The sequence below is a fragment of the Acinonyx jubatus genome, chromosome D2 (assembly GCF_027475565.1).
Source record: "Acinonyx jubatus isolate Ajub_Pintada_27869175 chromosome D2, VMU_Ajub_asm_v1.0, whole genome shotgun sequence".
In the NCBI taxonomy this organism is placed as follows: Eukaryota; Metazoa; Chordata; class Mammalia; order Carnivora; family Felidae; genus Acinonyx; species Acinonyx jubatus.
In genome coordinates, this window is record NC_069393.1 from 15,382,501 (window position 1) to 15,404,404 (window position 21,904).

The 21,904-nt window shown below is 40.0% G+C and overlaps 1 protein-coding gene and 1 long non-coding RNA gene across 15 annotated transcripts in view; one reads left to right on the forward strand and one right to left on the reverse strand.

Moving 5' to 3' along the window:
- PCDH15 (protocadherin related 15) overlaps window positions 1-21,904 on the reverse strand; it is a 926,293-nt gene that overhangs the window by 85,410 nt on the left and 818,979 nt on the right. For all 14 annotated transcript variants that reach the window (XM_053207164.1, XM_053207165.1, XM_053207167.1 and 11 more), the window contains one exon: window positions 14,691-14,818. In XM_053207164.1, coding sequence (XP_053063139.1) covers window positions 14,691-14,818 — 128 coding nt within the window. The remainder of the gene's footprint in view (window positions 1-14,690; window positions 14,819-21,904) is intronic.
- On the forward strand, window positions 1,785-3,676 carry LOC128312597 (uncharacterized). Its single transcript, XR_008292079.1, has 3 exons — window positions 1,785-1,842; window positions 1,940-2,002; window positions 3,261-3,676. It is a non-coding gene; the product is annotated as an uncharacterized LOC128312597 (long non-coding RNA).

The following is a 21,904-nucleotide window of genomic DNA, read 5'->3' on the forward strand; positions in this document are numbered from 1 at the left end:
AGATACAAATCAAGACTGCAATGAGGTATCATCTCCCACTTGTCAGAATGGCTAAAACAAAAAACACAAGAAACAAGTGTTGGTGAGGATGTGGGCAAAAAGGAACCCTCATGCACTGTTGGTGGGAATGCAAACTGGTACAGCCACATGGAAAACACTATGGAGGTTCCTCAAAAACAGAACTACCCTACGACCCAGCAAGTGCACTACTAGCTATTTACCAAAAGAATGCAAAAACACTAATTTGAAGGGATACACGCATCCGAATGTCTATTATAGCATTGTCTACAATAGCAAAACAAAGGAAGCAGCCCAAGTGTCCATCAACTGATGAATGTATAAAGATGTGGTGTATATATCTAATGGAATATTACTCAGCCATATAACAGGAATGAAATCTTGTCATTTGCCATGACATGGATTTAGTTAGAGAGTATTTTGCTAAGTGAAATAAATCAGGGAAAGACAAATACCATATGATTTCACTCATATGTGGAATTTAAGAAGGAACAAAGAGATTGGAAGAAAGAAAGAAAGAAAGAAAGAAAGAAAGAAAGAAAGAAAGAAAGAAAGAAAGAAAGAAAAAGAGAAAGAAAGAGAAAGAAAGAAAGAGAAAGAAAGGTAGATAGGTAGATAGGTAGACAGGTAGATAGGTAGGTAGGTAGGTAGGTAGGTAGGTAGGTAGATAGATAGATAGATAGATAGATAGATAGATAGATAGATAGATATAGCAAACCAAAAAACAGATCCTTAACTACACAGAACACACTGATGGTCACCAGAGGATAGGTGGGTGGGAGAATAGGTCCAGTAGGTGATGGGATGAAGGAGGGCACTTGTGATGAGCACAGTCATGTATAGATGTGTGGAATCACTATGTTGTACACCTGAAACTAATATTAAACGGTATATTAACTGCAGTGGAATTTAAATAAAAGTGTAAAAAAAAAAGAAGAGGTAGTATGTATACATACAATGGAATATTATTAAGCCACAAAAAAGATTGAAATCTTCCATTTGCAGCAATTTGGATGGGCCTAGGGGGTATAATACTAAGTGAAATAAGTCCTTCAGAGAGAGACAAATGCCATATGATTTCACCCATACGTGGAACTGAAGAAACAAAACACATGAACAAAGAAGGATCAACAACAACAAAAAAACAGACTCTTAATGCAGAGAACAGGCTGGTGGTTGCCAGAAGGGAGGTAGGTGAGGGGATGGGGAAATAAGTAAGGGGGATATAATTCAACAAAATGCAAGTTGAAGAAGTCACACGGATTATGTCTCAATGGAATCATATCTTAGTGTATTTCAAAGATTGAATGTACCTAGTCATTACATAATGGAAGAAACTATTTTCATATTACTGTTCAGATTTTATGGTTATTCTTTTAATGTTTGTTTATTTTGACAGAGAGAGAGTGAGGGGACAGAGAGAGGGAGGGAGAATCCCAAGCAGGCTCTGCCCTGTCAGTCCAGAGCCCTACGCAGTCTCGATTCCATGAACCATGAGATCATGACCTGAGCGGAAACCAAGAGTAGGATGCTTACCCAAACTGAGCCACCCAGGTGCCCCAATAATTATTTCTTATTCTATCACTCAGATAAGAAGAAAAATTAGTATTCTGCACTGATACTAAGGTGAGTTCTAGAAAGGGAGGCCCACTGTTTACTTTCAAGGGCAACGATCAAATACCTCAGTGTTCCATAGAATTGTTTTGATAACTTCTATGCACTGTGCATACGGAACTTGGAGCATGGAGACCACAGTCATTTTATAGGTAGAAAGAACCTAGTCAGACAAAATAATTCACAGTGACAATGGACGTTTACTGAGAGGTATGTCTGGGGTAGGTGCTGTACTCAGTGCTTGATACGCAGTTTTTTCATTTATATTCATGAGAAATGTGTTATACCGCCCTGTTATAACTTGCAGACCTGATGCTTACAAAAATTCAGAACTCTGCCCAAGGTCAAGCAGCCCAGTAGTGATTGAAAGGTAACAATCCAAGTTTGTCTTCTTCATGATGCTTTTGGAAAAGGGATATAGATTTAAATATTAAAACTTATATGGCCTTTATGTTTCGTATTCATTAACCTTCTTTTTCATGCTCTGGGGATCCAGCATATTCATAACGTCGGATTACACTTTAATCAATATTGACTTAAATCAAAAGTTCTCTAATTCCCTTACTAATTCCTGTCGCACAGAAAGAGTAGGACCCAGCACTCATTTCCTGCCTGCAGATGTACCTGTTTCTGTGTTCTTTTTTGCACATTTAGTCTCAGCCCACACTTTGATTTTAGCTCTAACCCTGACACAGGAAACCCACGCAGAGCCTGTGTCTCCAAAGTGATGGTCTGCGTCTCACCTGGCCTTGCCCTGCTCAGATGTGACTCACCTGCAGTGGGTTCTAGAGTCTCGCCAGGGCTCTCTTGGTCAGGAAGGTGGACTGCTCCCTTGCTGAGAGCCTAACTCCTTCCTCCCCCTGGCTCTTCTGTGGCTCCCACCTCATTCCTTTCATCTAGGCCTCCTACCCAGCTTGCATTCAGGTGTCCTCGTCGTAAAACAGCATCATCAGAACCTTTGTCTGTGTCCATGCGTCTTCAGGGACAGGGGCTTTTCCACCTGTTTCTGCCCTATTTACAGGATTACACAACTGTCAGGTCCAAACCTCATCTTTCTGGCTTATAATTCTGGATTCTGGAACCCGTTCATACTAACGTGCATCCACCAACCACACCTTTGACATCTAACCTACTGTACTCAAATACTGGCATTTCTGAGCCACTGCCACAAATAACACAGTGTGCCAAAACAGGCTTTTGTACTAGAATCCATTAGAAAACTAGATGGCATTATTTCAAGAAGCATTAAAAAAATTTTTTTTAATTATTAACTGAACAGTGGAGTAACAAGAAAAGTATAATCCCCTCCACTTTTGTCAGAATTATTTTACTATATCTTCCAAGAGGAATAGCTTAAAATTTCCAGAAATTTAAGTGAACATCTTCTCTTTGTTTTTATGATTTTAGAGCTTTTTAACATTTTTTTAAAAATTATTTTTATTTTTCCAGTTATATCTCTAGATGTAGCCAGCATTATCGGCATTCCTCCAAAAAATAACCATTCTGATTGGATTAGTTATTCCAGTTTTTGAACTTTATATAAATGGGCTTAGGAAATTTTTTTCGTCTGAATTCATTTGCTCAGATTATATATATATTTTTTTTAAGTTTATTTATTCTTTTGACAGAGACAGAGCAGGGGAGGAGCAGAGAGAGAGGGAGAGAGAGAATCCCAGGCAGGTCTCCCACTGTCAGCATGGAGCCCGATGCAGGGCTTGATCTCCTGAACCACAAGATCATGACCTGAGTGGAAATCAAGAGCTGGACGTTTAACCGACTGAGCCACCCGGGCGCCCCGTCACAGTAAATTTCTGACATCCATCTGTGTGGTTGCCAGAGTTTATTTCTTTTCATTGCTTTATAGAATTCCGTTGTACAAATATACTACATTGAATGCATGTAAGTTGTTGGGCATGCATGTTGTTTTCAACTGTTAGAAATTACAATAATGAACGTACCTACAAAAAGTGAACTTCTTGTAAATATCTTTTACGAGCAAATGTGTGCATTTCTCTGGGTCAAAACTTAGGAGTGAAAGTTCTGAGTCAGGGGTTACATATATGCTCACACTTAACAGACAACGTCAAATGTTCCCCTGAAAGCTTCACTAATTTACACGCCATCAGCAACCCCTGTGAACTCCAGCTGTTGCAAAATTTGGTTTCATCTGTCTTAGTTTAGCCATTCTGATGAACATGCGGTGGCCTCCTGTGGTTTATTCTGTAATTCCCTAGTAGTTAATAAAATCGAATGCCTCTCTCTCTCTCCCTCTCTCTCTCTCTCTCTCTCTCTCTATATATATATATATATATATATATATTTTGCCAATTTCTATATTTTCTTTATGCAGGGCTCATTCCAATCTCATTCCTATCTTTTTAATCTTGGGTGTTTCATTTTGTTTTGAATCATCATTTTGCTGGGGTTCTTTCTACACTCTGGATCGGAGATCTTTGATACTCGTGAGTAACATAAATTGGGGTCCTTGGCTTTGGGTGGTAATAAAGTCTTTCAAATTACTGTGAACCTCATTGACTCTGTCTTTTTACAGATTGCTGGGATAAGAGGCCATGGCTGCCTAGGGGAAGAAATCCTGGGAGCAAATAAAATAAAGTGCTATAAAAAATAGGTATGTTTACAAAAACTAGTGTAGCTACTACATAAAGTTTCAGGATCTACTTGACAGGAACTTCTAGTGTAAAGTTTAATTATATCTATGCATGAAAATGCAATTTTGTGAAATCAGACATTTCTGTGCCTGTTTTTGAAAAAAAAAATTAGACATCCTTTGGCACTTCTCAGATGTATAATGAACGAACCAAAGTGAATTACGTTCTCTTTACGCACATAATCTTGCCTCAGGTCTGCTGGTTTTCATTAATGAAAATTCATTAAAACTACTAGGGAGAGTCATCCATTTTTTATGACTTATTTAGACCAATGTTTTCTTCATAATACATATTAGACAAATCTAATATTTTACTCTTCTTACTGACAATATTAATAGGCAACTCAAAATTAAGATGTATTTAGAGATATGAATAAAGTTTTTTAAAAGATGGTTTATCATTTTTTATTGTTTTTTAAAAAATGTTTATTTCTGAGACAGAGAGAGAGAGATAGAGCATGAGCATGGGAGGGGCAGAGAAAGAGGGAGACACAGAATCTGGAGCAGGCTCCAGGCTCTGAGCTGCCAGCCGAGAGCCCAACGCAGGGCTGGAACTCACGAACTACGAGATTATGACCTGAGCCGAGACTGGACGCTTAACTGACTGAGCTACCCAGGCGCCAATCATTTTTGCTTAGATTGGTATTTTAGGTCTTCGTTGTGGGGTCACTATAGCACAAAGTTAAATGTTTAAGGTTTAAGAAATCACAGGACATTTTCAGACAAAAGTAATTCTTACTTGCCTCCATTATCTTTGCAATTGTGTTTTGCAGTGCAGTCCTCTCTTTCACAAGGATTCTGAGATTTTTAAGCTGAGTGTCAACCCTCCTAGCAGATGATGGAAGATATGGTCCTTGACACATAATACAGGAGCACACACACACGATCATCACTGTTCCACGACATACAAACTCTCCTACAGGAAAATGTGAGCTTGACTCAAAAGATAATATTCCAAATCCACACCCTGGACTGTTATGCATTTAAACATCTGAAAGACATGCAGGCATTAAATGCATTTCAAATCCCAGGAGAGTGTGATCAGACTTTGAAACATATGACCCACCAATGAATTTAGGAAAGGCAAAATGATTTGGCCATTCACTGAGTAAAGCACTTCCCTTTCATGTATCATGTCCAAAGGCTCAAGACCCATAAAAATTCCTCAGACTCTCTACTTTCAAGGAAATTTCTTTCCTTAAAAAAAAAAAAAAAAAAAAAATTTCCCTGAATAAAAAGCTTTTTACCTAGTTTTAAAGACTCAAACTTTCCTCATTCTTCAGATACTTTATAGTTTGGAAAAAATAGTTCCCTTTCAATTTTAAACAATGGAAATCAAGACAATTCTTAATTATCTTAATATAACTTAATTAAGTTATATTCAAACCAACAAGTGTAAATTAAGTTACTACTATGTGATTGAGAAGATTTTAGATCTCCCTTCAGTCATAATAGAAAGACTGACCTGTATAGAGAAGAAGAGAGAGTAAAACTTACATGTGAAAATCATTTTATCTGGACACTCCATTTGTGGCAAAGGAAAGTCTTGGTCTCGTACATTTATTCTAATAGCAACAGAACTATAATTTTATATAAGGACAGATGTGATGTATCAGAAACTGGCCATGACACTTAACGTGTCAACTTTTACAAGGGAAAAGGGAAGGCTTGGACTCTTAGAAACCGAGTATTCAGCGATCCTTTGTTTGCACAGACCCCACAGAATTTCCAAACTCCATAAGATACAGTCACATAAACACAGTTAAAGGGAAGGATAACAGAGAGTAAGAGCCAGAGTATCTCAAGGAAACCAGAGAGAAAGCACAACCCGTGTCCATGGCATTCACCTTTTAAAATTGCTCAAGATGAATCAGGTGTTTGACTTTCAGTCTCCAGCAGACAAACCAAAAGGAAAACATCTTTAACTACAACATAATCCGAGACCCATATAACAGAAGTACACCAGTTGTGAGGAAAATGCAATTTTCTTGACATTTGGTTTCCCCACTGGAGTTAAATGGAAAACTATGATTGAAGCATGAGATTCATAAAGATATTATCAAATCCAAGCTCCCAATTTTGACAGAAGGAACATTCCTAGGGAAACAAGAGGTCATGTAAATCTCGGTGTTGTAATCAAACCCAAGAAAGTTTAACAGAAAGACTCTTTCTACTTATTTCAAAATTGATCATTTGTTCACATATTTCATGGAATGCCTTGGTTTAGTGGGCTAAAAGACATGGCTAGATGTAAAAACAAAATTTGGACAAGCATCAGTTTGAGGTGGTAAGCACCGTATACCTATAAGGTCATTAAATTTGTGGGGAAGCATGACATTTGAGTTACAGGAGAGAAAACAGGCACATAGATACATAATTACAATATAATGTGTCTGAGTTCTAAATTAGATACATAGTAACTCAGTTATAGGGCCACGGCCCTCAGGCACCTATGTGCTTGTACTTTGTTCAAGGTACAAACCATTCCAGGTCAGATGCATGTCGGTTAGTACGATCTCCTAACACCCCTGTCTGGAAGCACTAAGTGTCTGCATAAAGCTGTGTCTCCCAGAGTTGGCAAAGGGGAATCAAAATCTTGCTTTATGAGGCCTTCACGTAGACCTCTTGTTTACATCTCCATTGTACAGAGCGAGTAGGGAGAAAATTGTCATAAAAGGATCCACTAACTTCAAGGGAAATAAACCACAAAAACTGTGAGACACAGCTGATGCTTTGGATTTCAGGAATCTAACCGTTTTTCCTTTAAAATGTAGTTCTCTCAGGGTACTGGGCATTCTCCCCACGCCATTATTTTCCTAGGGCAAGTAACATACGACTATCCGAAATGCTTAGAGTTTAATTTTTTAATGTTTATTTATTTTTGAGAGAGAGCACAGGCAAGGAAGGGGCACAGAATCTGAAGCAGGCTCCAGGCTCCGTGCTGACAGCTCAGAGCCTGACATGGGGCTCGGACCCACAGACTGCAAGATCATGACCTGAGCCAAAGTCGGATGCTTAACTGACTGAGCCACCCAGGGGCCCCAGAAGTGGTTAAAGATTTTAAATGGCACCTAGTGCTAAAGCAACATTTGCATAAGAGGAGACTGGCCTGAGATCAAGTGTGAGGCCCCACAGAGACTTAATTTCTGGGACTGAATCCAAGTGATTGGATTCCCAGCCCACTACTGTTCCCTCTAGGACGCAGGAGAGCATGTCTGGGAGGGTGTGGCTGTGCATCCTGGCCTCATACTGACTCTCTGACCACCTTGGGCAGGTTGCAGATCACTCCTGTGCCTGTGTGTCCTCTTCCGTAAATTGAGAATAATAAAAGAATCCATGGGGTTTCCCAGGGAATGAACGAGTTAACTTCCGAGTATCGTGGAAACGTGAGATACAGGATAGCTATTTGTAGCATTCTGGACGTGAGCCAGGCCCGACTCTGGCCCTAGTAAAAGACGCTGCCCTGGGGACTCACACTAAACCCTCACGAATGTGCTGGAATTGTTTTTCCTCAGACCCATGTGTGCAGGCACAGGGCTGGGGACCAGGAGCCCTCAGAAGCCCCCGGCCCAGCTCCAAGCAAAAATTATCGCTCCTGCACTGCTAACCTTGAACACTTCCACACGCTAGGCCGCTGAGGAAATCTGCATCCTTCAGACGTGCCCTTGGCCTTTGTCCCTCAACAGCATCACTCCGCTACGTATTCTTGCCACGTCTCATGCTTATTTAGAAAAATGTAATAGAGAATTAGGGATTGACAGAGAGGACTGTTTCTCTTTTGATGCTGTTTCAAAATAGTATTTTCTTTTAGTCCACAACTTTCTTAAATCTGCCTTCTCTAACAACTCAAAGATGCAATGTTCATAGTCTTTTCGACACTCAGTAGACATCAAGTCAACATTTTAATTCAATTTTTCTGACACTGAGTTTTTCTGAACTTCAGTTCGTAGACAGAAGGCCTAATCCTTATGGCACGAACTTCTGGAAAATATCCTCATAATGCAGAGAGTTTTTTTGTAAATCAAGTTTAACCTCTCCTTGTACTTGCATTAAATCGGGCTCTGGGTTGCCATTAAGACATGTGGTAAACTGGAAAAATTAGTTGATAAATTGAGAGGTGTTTCTGAAACGAGAGCTGATGTGTTCCTTTCACAGAGGGACTCGTAATTCACAGAGGTCATCTCAATGCCAAGAGCAATTAGTTGTCTTGTTAATTGCCTCCTGATTTTTCATAGAAACTTCCTATGCTCTGTTATTTCTGCCAACGTTGTATTTCTGCCACATTCCACTCCTCGCTTTCCAGGGGAAGCATGTGGGGTGCAGGGCGCAAGGAAAGTCCTGGAAAAGGTCAACCCAAGTGAATCCTGCCTTCACTGGCTGCTGCGGGCTCAGTGGTTCTTGGAAAGTTACTAGACCTCAGTAATTGCTGTTTCCCCAACAATACAATAAAGAATAATTGCACCTACCACACAGGTAGGAGTTTTATATCTTTGTTTGTATTGTTTGTATTTGTTTATTTTTTAATGTTTTATTTTTGAGACACAAAGACAGAGAGAGAGAACACCAATGAGTGGGGAAGGGGCAGAGACAGAGGGAGGCACAGAATCCGAAGCAGGCTCCAGGCTCTGAGCTGTAGGCATGGAGCCTGATGTGGGGCTTGAACTCAAGAACCGCGAGATAATTGACCTGAGCCGAAGTCGGACACTTAACCGACTGAGCCACCCAGGTGTGCCATGTTCTTGGGCATGCTTGTTATTACTGAAATAAATTCTACTGGCTAAAATATGTAAAGGTTTTTTTTTTTTTTACAGTTCTCAGAAAAATAATAAGGAGAAACAGATGGCAGTTATTGTTATTAATACGGAGGACTCATAGATTAACACTTCCCAAAGTACGAACAGGAACAAAAAAGTTAGTGTTCCAAAGTCCAGCTTAATCTTACTGACCTCACACGGGATATTACGAGTCATATGGCAAATACTCATGAATTTTTTTCAACCTTGTTTTTATTGGCTGAGTAGTTGCTTTTGAACAGTTTTTTTTTTTTTCTATATTCTGGACACTGTTTATTTGACTTAAAAATATATATGTAGCAAAATATTTGCTTGCAGCTAATTGCTTTTTTTTTAAATCATTATAGCATCTCCGTCATAGTGGTCTGTTAGTCTGATGTAAGCAAATGTATCAGTCATTTTTTATTACTAGAGGACATTTCAGTACGTGATATTCAACGAACACCCCTGCGCCAAACATGGGACTTTTGCAACAGAGAAGGTGCTAGAGATTCTGACGCATAGCCCTGCAGGTGGGAGTGTCACTTCCACAGGGCTGCCACCAGGACTGATAGCGTGATGATGTGTAGGAGAATAAAATGTTAAGACCCACAGTCACATAATCAATTCAGATTAGTAGACTACCACACATCTTGGGTTCCCAGTCTAAGATTCACATGCACATCAACCTGGGATGCATACCACAGGAGAATAACGGTTTGGAACGGAACAGTTTTCATATTCTGCCAACACTGGAGATGCCCCCTTTCCTTTGGGATTTTTCTTTTACTGTGCTAAAATATCCATCATTAAATTCACCATTCTAACGTCTAAATCAGCGTCTAAATCAGTTACCTTAAGCCCATTTACATTATTGCATGACTGTTACCACTGTTCCTGTGTGGCACGTTTTCTTCTTCCCAAATTGGAACTCTGAAACCACTGAGCACTAATTACCCCACTCCCCTCTGTCTGCTGCCTCCCCCCCGCCACAAATGGGACGATTCTGGGATCCCCACACAGTGCAAGTATACCTTTGCCTGTTTGTTTCTTGCGTATTTCACTTGGCGTATGGTCTTCAGGGTTTATCCATGATGCAGCATATGTCAACATTTCCTTCTTTTGTAAGACTGAATAAAATTCCACTGTCTGTACCTCATTATGCCCATCGTTCCACCTGCCAATGGATACATAGATTGCTCCCACCTCTTAGCTATTATGAATAATAATAATAACGCTAGGAACAATAGGGAACCAGCTTGCCTCCTTGCTTTCAGTTCTTCTGGGTATAAACTAAAGGTGATACTTTTAACTGATGCTAATTCTTGTATTAAAGACTGAAGAGAGAAATTACTATTGATTTCCTTCTCCCTCTCCCTGCAATTAGAATAACGATCGCTTGTGACCAATGGAAATCAATTTGGTAGAGTCAGTTGTGACGGAGATATCGACGTTAAACCAGAGTAAATGTGGTGGATACTCCCAAATTAATACTTTTGTTCTGTGTCCTTTTGACACAATCTAGGAAGTACTTTACCATGACATGAACATTCAAACTTCTTGAGCCAGGGACCAAATAAAGCCTTATTTATTTACTTTTTCGGTCTAGTTACTGGAATGTTAACTCTATAAGGGCAGAAGGGAGTCTGTTTTGTTTGCCTCTGTATTTTCCACACACCAGGAATACAATACAGATTTTCTTAAAAAAAGTGAACTTTGAAACAGTCTGTAAGCATATTAGATATGCCACTTCAGAGCATATATACACAGCTTTCTTTTATTATCACTTATACAGCACAAATTGTTTCAATAATGTTCTCATTGTATTGCCTTACCTTAGCATGTTTTAGTAACACCCTTAATCCACTATCCGTATTTTAAGCTAGTAAGTATATTCAATTTACCAGTATATTTTATTTTTTTAAATGTTTATTTATTTATTTTTCAGAGAGAGAGCGAGCGAGCATGAATGGGAGGGGGGCAGAGAGAGGGGAGACACCGATTCCAAAGTGGGCTCCAGGCTCTGAGCTGTCAGCACACAGCCCAGCGCGGGGCTGGAACCCATGACTTGTGAGTTCATGACCTGAGCTGAAGTCAGACACTTAACCAACTGAGCCACCCAGACGTCCCTAAAATTTTTGTTAATGTTTTTTATTTTTGAGAGAGAGAGAGAGAGAGAGAGAGAGAGAGAGAATAAACAGGGGAAAGGCAGAGAGAAGGGGAGACACAGAATCCGAAGCAGGCTCCAGGCTCCGAGCAGTCAGCACAGAGCCCGACGTGGGACTCGAACTCACGAACCGTGAGATCATGACCTGAGCCCAAGTCAGATGCTCAACTGACTGAGCCAAAGGCATCCTGATTTACCAGTACATTTTAAAGTCTCATCTTACTTAGTCAATTCTACAATACAGCTCCTCTTTCCCTTCCTATAATACACAATTTTTTAAAACTGAAAATGTATTATTATGCATTTCCCGATGAACTAAAGGAAATGAACCTGCACGTAGAGTAGATGCAGTGTTGCTGCCCCCTGCTTCACAGCCAGTGGTGTGAAAGCCTCCTTCCCAGTCGTGGGCTGCTTCCCTGTTCGCTAAGTGGTCTCTCCATCAAACCCCGGAGCCTGGTGGACCCAGAACCTTGCTGTTTCCAATAAGATTTTTGCTGCTCTACTTGTGAATTGAAAAGAAGTCCTTAGCTCACCCCCACCTGATTAAATTGGGAAAGGAGAAGATTCCAGGCGTCAAGGCTAAAGGCAGCTCTTGGGAGTGCCCACCAGCTAAGATTTATCACCCCCACCACCTCCCGAGCTCCTGCCTCCAATCAATGTTCCAGGGAGCGCATTCTCCTTTTGGGTTTGGCTCCCTGTGCTTCCTCTGCTGAGACTCTCTGCCCCATTTAAGCTTCACTTTGAGAAAATGTAACCACCCCCGGGGGCCACTCAAATTCTTCATCCTCCGGGGAGCACTCAGCTCCTTCACCAAGTGAAATGTCTCCTCCTTTGAGTCCACAGGGCAATTTGTGCTTTCCTAGATGGCTTGATTATCACAGCACATGTTTGCGCCAATATAGTGTTAAAGTCCCTGTCCCTCCTTCTCTCTCTCTTCCCCTTTCTCCCCTCCTGCCCCCCCTTTTCTCCCTCCCTTAGTCTCCCTCCCCTTCCTCTTTCCATCTCCCTTTACCTCCCTCTCTCTCCTCCTTTTCTCTCTCTCTGCATCTGCAACAGCCTTGCCATATTAAACAAGCCCCCCCCCCCCATAATAAAATCTCTAAAAAGATGAGAGTTAAAGGTGAATTCTTGATTTCTGATACCACAGTACATGGGGGAGGGATGGGGACCTGTTAGGAACAAAACCTCAGGACCAATCTTGATTTCCTCTAATGCCCCACACATAATCCATCAGCAAAGCCTTTTGGCTGTCTTTGACTCCCTTGTGACCACTGCCCCAGCCTACCACTGTGGATCAGTCCACTTTCAAGTCTCTCCTGGAAAGTCATGTGTTGGCCTGTCTACTCTTGTTTGAAAACACTGCTAACCACCCCCACTCCAACCTGCCCAACATCCAGGATAATCCTTTTATACTGGATTATGTCATGCCTCTGAACAAAACAGTTCAAAGACTTCCTTTCTAACACATCGAGGAGAACCCCCATATTCTAGTCCTGGGCTATGTTTCCAATCTCCTCTCCAACCAGCCTTCCAGCCATGCTGACCTCTCAGTCCATCTAGCTTTAGGGACCTGACAGCATAATGAGCAGAATGTATCTTACCTAGAAATCCACACGTCATGCCCTTGACCACATGACCACCTGACTATAATTAAGCTATTAAATAGCTACTGATTTTATCAATCATTTGTTTCTTACACCAGTTTTTCCATATTACTAAGGTGTTAACTTTGATTTTATTTGTTTGATTGTTTTTTGAACTGCTGTATGTCAATTTCTAGGACATTACGTAAGGACATAAGTACTCAAAAAATATTGACTAAGTGAACAGAATCAGTCAACAGTTCTTGGGACTAAAGTGTAAAATACAATAAAAATAAACTCTTTGGAGTTGCTTTGTACTTGCAAATCATAATGTGGTTTAGACATGATGAGAACAACCCTTTCATGGACCACTTTGAGTTATAAGTGGTGATTCCCATCAGGGGTCAGTGTATGAAGGAGCTATTTCGCAGGCACAATACATGTGCGCCTTTGCTTGGTTGACTTTTCCTCCTTCATACTTGGTGTGCAGAACATGGAAAAACCATATGTAAGAAGAGTTCTAATCATATGGTTCTGGTACACAAAGAAAAAGGCAACTGATCACGAGTGGGATTTGCTCAGGAAAATTTAGGTTTTCTGTGTGCCCATCAATAGTTTTTAAAACTATATTCCTAAAATACATTCAGAAAAATAACTATAATTAAGCATCTAAAATGCACTAGCCTGCAAACTTTTCTCCCTGTGTAATACAATATCAATTTATTTTTCAGTAATAAAATTAGTACAACTTTATGTACTGCTGGCCATTTACAAAATCATTCAACATCTTTGATGATAACTAAGTGGAGAAAAGTGAAAAAATTATCAACGTTAATCTTGGATACTGTGCTTTTTAAAAATTCAAAGTAGATTTTCTATTTTTTCTGACATATCTGAGTTTTCTTTAACTTTTAGTAAAGTGTAATATTAGTAGTCCTGTGTTTAATTACGGTTTTAAATTTTAGAATAATATTGCACAAAAAATAATTTATTAAATTATTTCTTCTTTTTAAAATTTTTTTTGAGGTTTATTTATTTTTGAAAGAGAGAGACAGACCCCGAGCAGGGCAGGGACAGAGAGAGAGAGAGGGAGACAGAATCCGAAGCAGGCTCCAGGCTCTGAACTGTCAGCACAGAGCCCAACACAGGGCTCAAACCCACAAAGTGCAAGATCCGTGACCTGAGCCAAAGTCAGACACTCAACCAACTGAGCCATCCAGGCGACCATACATTATTATTTCTTCTACTAGGAAATGGCAATTTTATATTCACCACTAGAAACTCCATTCTGCAATCTTTGGGGCTATCCTGAATTAAACCTATTGAATGCCTGTATGGAGGCATAAAAATCTACTAGGAGACATACATTTTACTGATTTAATATCTTTTTCAATGTAAATTAAAAAAATTTTTTTTTCAATGTATTTATTTCTGAGACAGAGACAGAGCATGAGTGGGGGAGGGCAGAGAGAGAGGGAGACAGAGAATCAGAAGCAGGCTCCAGGCTCAGAGCTGTCAGCACAGAGCCCCATGCGGGGCTCGAACTCATGAACTCAAGATCATGGTCTGAGTCGATGTCGCTCGCTCAACTGACTGAGACACCCAGGTGCACCTCAGTGTAAATTATCATAAGTAATTTTTCCTGTTTTTGTAGTAAAAATAAAACATAAAAGTTCCATAGTATGAGCCTCATAATTAATCTGTATTTAGCTTGGCTACTTAAACTCATGTATCTCCGAGTTTCAGACTTTTGTTTAAACCACATGAATACTGAGTACTTACTCAGTTAATGCAAACTGCATGGTTACAGTTTACCTGTAATCTGAGCTCTTTACCTGAGCTCTGTGTCTTAATAAAAGTCCTCCTACCTTAACTCTGAGCACAGAAGTAAACATTCTTGCATCTTCAGACACACCTCCAATGTAGAATTTTTTCTGAAACACTGGGGGATGATCATTTTCATCCTGAATTTCAATATACACTTTAGCCGTATTGCCTGGAGGATAAGAATAATATATTTTTAATTGGTGGCTATTTACTAGAGAAAAATTTCACTGCAGTAAATACTTACTGTATTTTTTTTTTGACTGAAACAATGGAAATGGCTTATATCAGAAAGTCATTCCCAAATGGCAAGTCTAATACCCCGAGTTCCACAGAGGACACTGAAAATGTTGCCTCCGGCATAATAATGTGAAGTTGCTATTTCTTTTAATTACAATGTCTTGGTAATTCATTTTACTTGATTTAATAGGCACTAAAGTATCGTGTTCTACTAATTTCAATGAAACAATTCAACTGTTCATGTTCACAAACACTTCACATACACTACCAATGACACCAAAGTGACAAATTTATAAACACCTTATGAAATAATATAAACTGACATAAGCTAAAACAATATTTTTTTATTCTTAAGTGTAAAACTAGCAATGATAGTCTCTCAGTTTAATAATGTACAATATGTATATATTTTTAATTTTAGGGTTGAAAGTAACCAATAGTTGAGGAGGGGAGCCAAGATGGGGGAACAGCATGGAAGTTTTTTGTGTGTCTCACGTCCATGAAATATAGCCAGACCAACACTAGACCATCCTGCACACCTAGAAAACGGACTGGAGGATTAACACAACAATCTGCACAACCTGAACGAAAGAAGTCAGCAGGTACGCGGTGCGGACAGGTGAATTTGGGGAGCGAGAAGCCGCGAAAGGTAGGGAACAGCTTTTGAGGGCGGAGAGAGGTGGGGGGCGTGGGGGTCGGGGAGAATACGAAAAAAGCACCCCTCCACAAAAGCAGCTGGAGAGAAAGTGGAAAATTGGAAACAGCCGCAGGGACTTAACTAAAAAGGGAGAAAGGAGAGGGTTTCAGTTCCATTAAGACTGTAAACAAGGGGGACGCAAAGGCTGCAACTCCGCAGCTCCCTACCTGGCAGTGCTCTGATGGGAAGGGCGAATCCCCAGGAGCAGGGTGGGGTCCGGGAGGTTCTCGGGCCACACGGGGAAAAGCGGTTCCACTGCTGGAAGGGCACTTGGTGGAGACGGTTGAAGCCACCTGGTCCCAGCAGACCCCAGAAAACGGCCACATTCGCTGGGGCTGGAACAAGCACCCTCGTTAAGGGTGAAGCCTGGTGCCAGATGCATGTTGTAAGTTTCCATCATCCCTGAAAAGCATCTGCTACACCATCTCGCGAACTTTTTCTGGGGCGGGCTGGCACCCGGCCGCAATCTCGGGTCTCGGGTACCGGCAGCAGCAGGGTCCCGAAGCGTTCCTGGGTGCGGCCACACTCGGCCATTGCTCCTTCGGCCATTGCTGGGTGAGACCGTCCCGCAGAGGGCGGAACCGGTCAAAGCCCGGTCCTTCAGAAGTAAGGGGCCGGGGAAAACAGCCGCGTCTGAGACAGAACTCGGGAGAGAGGTACTGCCCGGGGCCTGGTCACGGACAGTGAGAAAGCGGGGCGTGGCCGAGGGCTGAAGACGGAGAACAGACCAGGTAGGTGGCTGACGCCATTTGCACTTCTGCCGCGCATGCGCATACGCACCCAAGAGCGCCGCAACACTCCACCCCAGAAGGCGAGCAGCGCCACCTGGTGGAGGACGGAGCCATTACACTGAGCCACGCCCACCTGGGCCAACCTCCCTCCTTGAACACAAGTCTCAACGGCGGCTTAGTATATGGACTATAAAGCGCTTCAGAGTCTGACTTCTAGGGGAAAATGAAGTCATTTCAGTCCTATTTCAATCTGTTAGCAGGTCCATGTATTCAATTTTCTTTCTGTTTTTTCTCTTTTACACTTCTTTTTCTTGAATACAGAAAGAGAAACTTTCATTCTTATTTTTAATTTTTATTAAATATTTTTCTTTAATTTTTATTACTATATTTTTTAATTTTGTGTAAATTTTTTCAAATTCTATTTTACTTCCATCATTTTATTTTAGTCTACATCAGTGTATTCACTTTTTCAAATTTTCAAACGATTTTCTTTTTTCTTTTTCTTTTTTTCTCTTTTACGTTTTCTTTTTCTTGAATGCAGAAAGAGAAACACTTCATTTTTACTTTCAATTTCTATTAAAAATATTTTTCATAAAATTTTTTTACTGTATTTTTTGATTTTATGTAAATTTTTTCAAATTTCATTTTACTTTCATTTTATTTTAGTCTACTACTGTGTATTCACTTTTTCAAATTTTCAAACGATTTCTTTGTTTTATTTCTCTTTTTTGTCTTTTTTGCTTCTTTTCTTTTTCTTGAATACAAAAAGAGAAAAAATTCATTTTTATTTTTAATTTTTATTAAAAATATTTTAATTTTTTCTACTATATTCTTTACTTTTATGTAAAATCTTCAAATTCTATTTTACTCCCATCATCTCATTTTAGTCTACTTCAGCATATTCATTTTTTCAAATTCTCAAACGATTTCCTTTTTTTTCTCCCTTTTTTTTCTCTAATCTGTCAAACGAATTTCAACACCCAGACCAAAACACACCTAGGATCTAGCATCATTTGTTAGATTTTTGTGTGTGTGTTTTTTTTAAGTTTTAATTTTTCTACCTCATTAACTCCTTTTCTCCTTTCAAAATGACAAAACGAACGAATTCACCCCAAAAGAAAGAGTATGAAGAAACGACAGCCAGGGATTTAACCAACACAGATACAAGCAACGTGTCTGAACCGGAATTGAGAATCACAATAATAAGAATACTAGCTCAAGTTGAAAATAGATTAGAATCCCATTCTGTGGAGGTAAAAGAGGTAAAAAAATAGCCAGAATGAAATTAAAAATGCTATAACTGAGCTGCAATCATGGATGGATGCTGCGGCGGCAAGGATGGATGAGGCTGAACAGAGAATCAGCGATATAGAGGACATACTTACAGAGAATAAGGAAGCAGAGAAAAAGAGGGAGATTAAGTCAAAAGAGCATGATTTAAGAATTAGAGAATCAGTGACTCATAAAATGGAACAACATGAGAATCACAGGGCGTTGCGACCGGTGCAACAAACACCGAGATCAGGGTCCTGAGGGTAGGGGAATGTAAGAAAAAAAAGAGAGAAGAGAAGACAGTTTGGGAACAGGAGGGTCCCCTGGGCTGATGGCCCAAGTGACGGCTTTACTGTTGCTGTACACAATCTTTTATATCAAGACTCTTATGGGTCAGGCCATTCTAAGAATAAACAGGTTTCACATGATCGCTGCCAACCAAAACATTTAGTTCTGTGTACCTTGTGAATTTTCTAAACGGGTCACAGCAAGACCTTGTTGATAAGATTGCTAGCAAAACACAGTTCCCATGTTTGTTTCTATTTGACCGGGGGTAGACAAAGGGGAGGTAACATTACTGCCAACACCCACAGACCACAGGCTTCAGGAATTAACTTTCTCAGCCTTGACAAGGCTTTCGTATGCCCATGAAAGTGGGGGAATGGGAGGGGGAACCACCAGGTTGGCTGAGTCAACAGGGAGCCATTGCTCGACCCGGTCTCAGCCCGGCACTGGGGCCCAGCCTCCCACAATAGGGGTCCCAGAAGAGGGAGGGAGAGAAATAGGGGTAGAAGGGTTATGTGAGCAAATCATAGCAGAAAGCTTTCCTAACCTGGGGAAAGACACAGACGTCAAAATCCAGGAAGCACAGAGGACCCCCATTAGATTCAACAAAAAACGACCATCAACAAGGCGTACCATAGTCAAATTCACAAAATTCTCAGGCAAGGAGAGAATCATGAAAGCAACAAGGGAAAAGTAGTCCCTAACCGGCAAGGGAAGACAGATCAGGTTTGCAGCAGACCTATCCACAGAAACTTGGCAGTCCAGAAAGAAGTGGCAGGGTATATTCAATGTGCTGAATCAGAAAAATATGCAGCCAAGAATTCTTTATCCAGCAAGGCTATCATTCAATATAGACGGAGAGATAAAAAGTTTCCCAGGCAAACAAAAATTAAAGGAGTTTGAAACTAGCCCTGCAAAAAATTTTAAGGGGGACTTTCTGAGGGGAGAAAAGGTGGAAAAAAAAAATATATATATACATAAATACCAAAAGCAACAAAGATTAGAAAGGACCAGAAAACACCACCAGAAACTCCTACAAGCATCATAACGGCAGTAATTCATATCTTTCAGTACTCTAATCATCGGTGGACTCAATGCTCCAATCAAAAGACACAGGATAAGAGAATGGATAAGAAAACAAGATCCATCTATATGCTGTTTACAAAAGACCCACTTTAGACCTAAAGACACCATCAGATTGAAAATAAGGGGATGGAGAGGCGTTGTGGGAGGGGGGATGGGCTAAATGGGTAAGGGGCATTAAGGAATCTACTGAAATCAATGCTTCACTATATACTAATTTGGATGTAAATTTTAAAAAATAAAAAATAAAGTTAAATAAAAAAAGAAAATAAGGGGATGGAGAATGATCTATCATGCTAATGGTCAACAAAAGAAAGCCAGAGTAGCCATACTTATATCAGACAATCTAGACTTTAAAATAAAGAGTGTATCAAAAGATGCAGAAGGGCATTATATCATAATCAAGGGGTCTATCCACCAAGAAGACCTAACAATTGTAAACATTTATATGTCAACTGTGGGGGCACCCAAATATATAAATCAATCACAAACATAAATAAACTCATCGATAGTAATACCATAATAGGAGAATTCAATACCCCAATCACAGCAATGGACAGATCATCTAATCAAAAAATCAACAAGGAAACAATGGCTTTGAATGACACACTGGCCCAGATGGACTTAACAGATATATTCAGAATATTTCACCCTAAAGAGCAGAATATACATTCTTCTCCAGTGCACATGGAACGTTCTCCACAATAGACCATATACTGGGACACAAATCAGCCCTAAGTAAGTACAAAAGATCAAGATCATACTGTGCATATTTTTAGACCACAACGCTATGAAACTCGAAATCAACCACAAGAAACAATTTGGAAAGGAAACAAATACTTGGAGACTGAAGAACATCCTACTAAAGAATGAATGGGCTAACAAAGCACTTAAAGAGGAAATTCAAAAGTAGATGGAAGTCAATGAAAATGATAACACCACAACCGAAAACCTCGGACACAGCAAAGGTGGTCATAAGAGGAAAGTATATAGCAATCCAGGCCTTCCTAATGAAGGAAGAAAGATCTCAGATACACAACCTAACCTTACGCCTTAAGGAGCTGGAAAAAGAACAGCAAATAAAACCCCAAACCAGCAGAAGTCAGGAAATAATAAAGATTGGATCAGAAATTAATGCTATCGAAACCAAAAAAAAAACAAAAACAAAAAAACAAAAACAAAAACAGTAGAACAGATCAATGAAACCAGAAGCTGGTTGTTTGAAAGAATTAACAAAATTGACAAACCACTAGCTAGTTTGATCAAAAAGAAAGAGGGATGGACCCAAATAAATAAAATCAAGAATGAAAGAGGAGAGATCACAACCAACACAGCAGAAATAAAAACAATAATAAGAGACTATTATAAGCAATTATATGCCAATAAAATGGGCAATCTGGAAGAAATGGACAAATTCCTAGAAACATACACATTACCAAAACTGAAACAGGAACAAATAGAAAATTTGAACAGACCCATAACCAGTAAGGAACTCGAATTAGTCATCAAAAATCTGCCAACAAACAAGAGTCCAGGGCCAGATGCATTTCCGGGGGAATTCTACCAAACATTTAAGGAAGAGTTAACACCTATTCTCTTGAAGGTGTTCCAAAAAACAGAAATGGAATGAAAACTTCCAAACTCTTTCTATGAAGCCAGCATTACCTTGATTCCAAAACCAGACAGAGACCCCACTAAAAAGGAGAACTACAGACCGACTTCCCTGATGAACATGGAGGCAAAAATCCTCAACAAGATATTAGCCAACCGGAACCAACAATACATTAAAACAATTATTCACCACGACCAAGCGGGATTTATACCTGGGATGCAGGGCTGGTTCAATATTCGCAAAACAATTAACGTGATTCATCACATCAATAAAAGAAAGGACAAGAACCATATGGTCCTCTCAATAGAGGCAGAGAAAACATTTGACAAAATACAGCATCCTTTCGTAATAAAAACTCTCAAGAACGTAGGGATAGAAGGAGCATACCTCGAGATCATAAAAGCCATATATGAACAACCCAACGTTAATACCGTCCTCAATGGGGAAAAACTGAGAGCTTTCCCCCTAAGGTCAGGAAGACAGGGATGTCCACTCTCACCACTGTTATTCAACATACTATTGGAAGTCTTAGCCTCTGCAATCAGACAACACAAAGAAATAAAAGGCATCCAAAGGCCAGGAGGAGGTCAAACTTTCACTCTTTGCAGATGACATGATACTCTATATGGGAAACCCTACAGATTCTACCAAAAAACTGCTAGAGCTGATTCATGAATTCAGCAAAGTTGCAGGATATAAAGGCAATGCACAGAAATCGGTTGCATTCCTATACACCAACAATGAAGCAACAGAAAGAGATATCAAGGAATCGATCCCATTTACAGTTGCACCAAAAACCATAAAATACCTAGGAATAAATGTAACCAAAGGGGTGAAAAATCTATACACTGAAAACTATAGAAAGTTTGTGAAAGAAATTGAAGAAGACACAGAAAAAATAAATGGAAAAAGATTCCACGTTCCTGGATAGGAAGAACAAATAATGTTAAAATGTCAATACTATCCAAAGCAATCTACATATTCAATGCAATCCCTATCAAAACAACACCAGCCTTCTTCACAGAGCTTGAACAAACAATCCTAAAATTTGTACGGAACCAGAAATACCCCGAGTATCCAAAGCAGTCTTTAAAAAGAAAACTAAAGCAGGAGGTATCACAATCCCGGACTTCAAGCTATACTACAAAGCTGTAATCATCAAGACAGTATGGTACTGGCACAAGAAAGACACTGAGATCAATGGAACGGAACAGAGAACCCAGAAATGGACTCACAAACATATGGGCAAAGCAGGAAAGAATATTCAGTGGAATAAAGACAGTCTCTTCAGCAAGTGATACTGGGAAAACTGGACAGTGACAGGCAAAAAATGAACCT